This window comes from Mus caroli, chromosome 3 (assembly GCF_900094665.2).
Source record: "Mus caroli chromosome 3, CAROLI_EIJ_v1.1, whole genome shotgun sequence".
Lineage (NCBI taxonomy): Eukaryota > Metazoa > Chordata > Mammalia > Rodentia > Muridae > Mus > Mus caroli.
Genome location: NC_034572.1, coordinates 81614436 through 81615519, shown reverse-complemented (window position 1 = coordinate 81615519; position 1084 = coordinate 81614436). Strand labels below are relative to the sequence as shown.

The following is a 1084-nucleotide window of genomic DNA, read 5'->3' as shown; positions in this document are numbered from 1 at the left end:
AAAAAAAAAAAAGACCCACGGTGTGTGTGTGTGTGTGTGTGTGTGTGTGTGTGTGTGTGTGTGTGTTGGAGGGCTGAGTGCTTAGGAGCACAGCCTGCTCTTGCAGAGGACCCAGCTTCAGTTAGCACCCACATGGTGGCTCCTAGGCCTTTGCTGGCCTCTGCCAGCACTGTCACGCACAAGCTGCACAGACATACAAGAAGGCAAGACATCCATACTCAAAAATAAAATCAGAATAAAGTTTTAACAGTATGTATGGCATCCCCTAGGAAAGACAGGACTGAAACAAATACACTCCTGTCTCTACATGGGTTTTCTTTGGTCTATGTCCTTGTCACTCACATCTCATTTGCCCCAGGCTTCTCAAACCACTGTCTCTGTCTTTCCCTACTGCACTAATGTCAGTTTCACTATACGTACTTGTCCTCAGCCTTGGTGAAGATGGTCTTATCCCGAGGATTATTGGCCTTCAGGGAACGTATTGGGAGGAGCTCCGGATACATGAAAACCTTGTTTGTGGCCAGGATCCAAGCCACTTGCTTTGGCAAACAGGGAAATTCACTGGCTGTAAGAAAGAACATCTGAGATAAATATAATCCAAGGACCAAAGAGTTTCACCAAGGCCTAAGTCCACACAGCACTCACACAGGCTCTTCCTCAGACTTGACCCCTCAAGTTTCCAGTCACTCCAACCTAACACTTGCTAACAGGAGGTCTGCCAAGCTGATTCTCTTGTCTATTCCTATAAGGTACACTTTCTCCACTGACACAGACACACAAGGCACTAAGAGAACCCACACACGCTGCTAGACTCACAGTTTCTTTACACCCAGGTGGTGGTGGTGCACACCTTTAGTCCCTGCACTTGGGAGGCAGAGGCAGGCGGGTTTCTGAGTTTGAGGCCAGCCTGGTCTATAGAGTGAGTTCCAGGACAGCCAGGGTACACAGAAAAGCCCTGTCTCGAAAAAACCAAAAAAAAAAAAAAAGTCTCTACAAGACAAAAATATCTTCAATAAGACTTTTGTTCTTTCCAGAACATTACAATTTGATTATTGGCTCTGGATGCCAGTGAGATGTCTCAGTA

At 46.3% G+C, this 1084-nt stretch overlaps 1 protein-coding gene across 1 annotated transcript in view; it reads right to left on the bottom strand.

Annotated features, from left to right (window-relative positions):
* The window catches only part of Gon4l (gon-4 like), a 79391-nt gene that overhangs the window by 23345 nt on the left and 54962 nt on the right, over positions 1 to 1084 (bottom strand). Inside the window, exon 8 of the mRNA XM_029475537.1 lies at positions 417 to 614. Coding sequence (XP_029331397.1) covers positions 417 to 614 — 198 coding nt within the window. The remainder of the gene's footprint in view (positions 1 to 416; positions 615 to 1084) is intronic.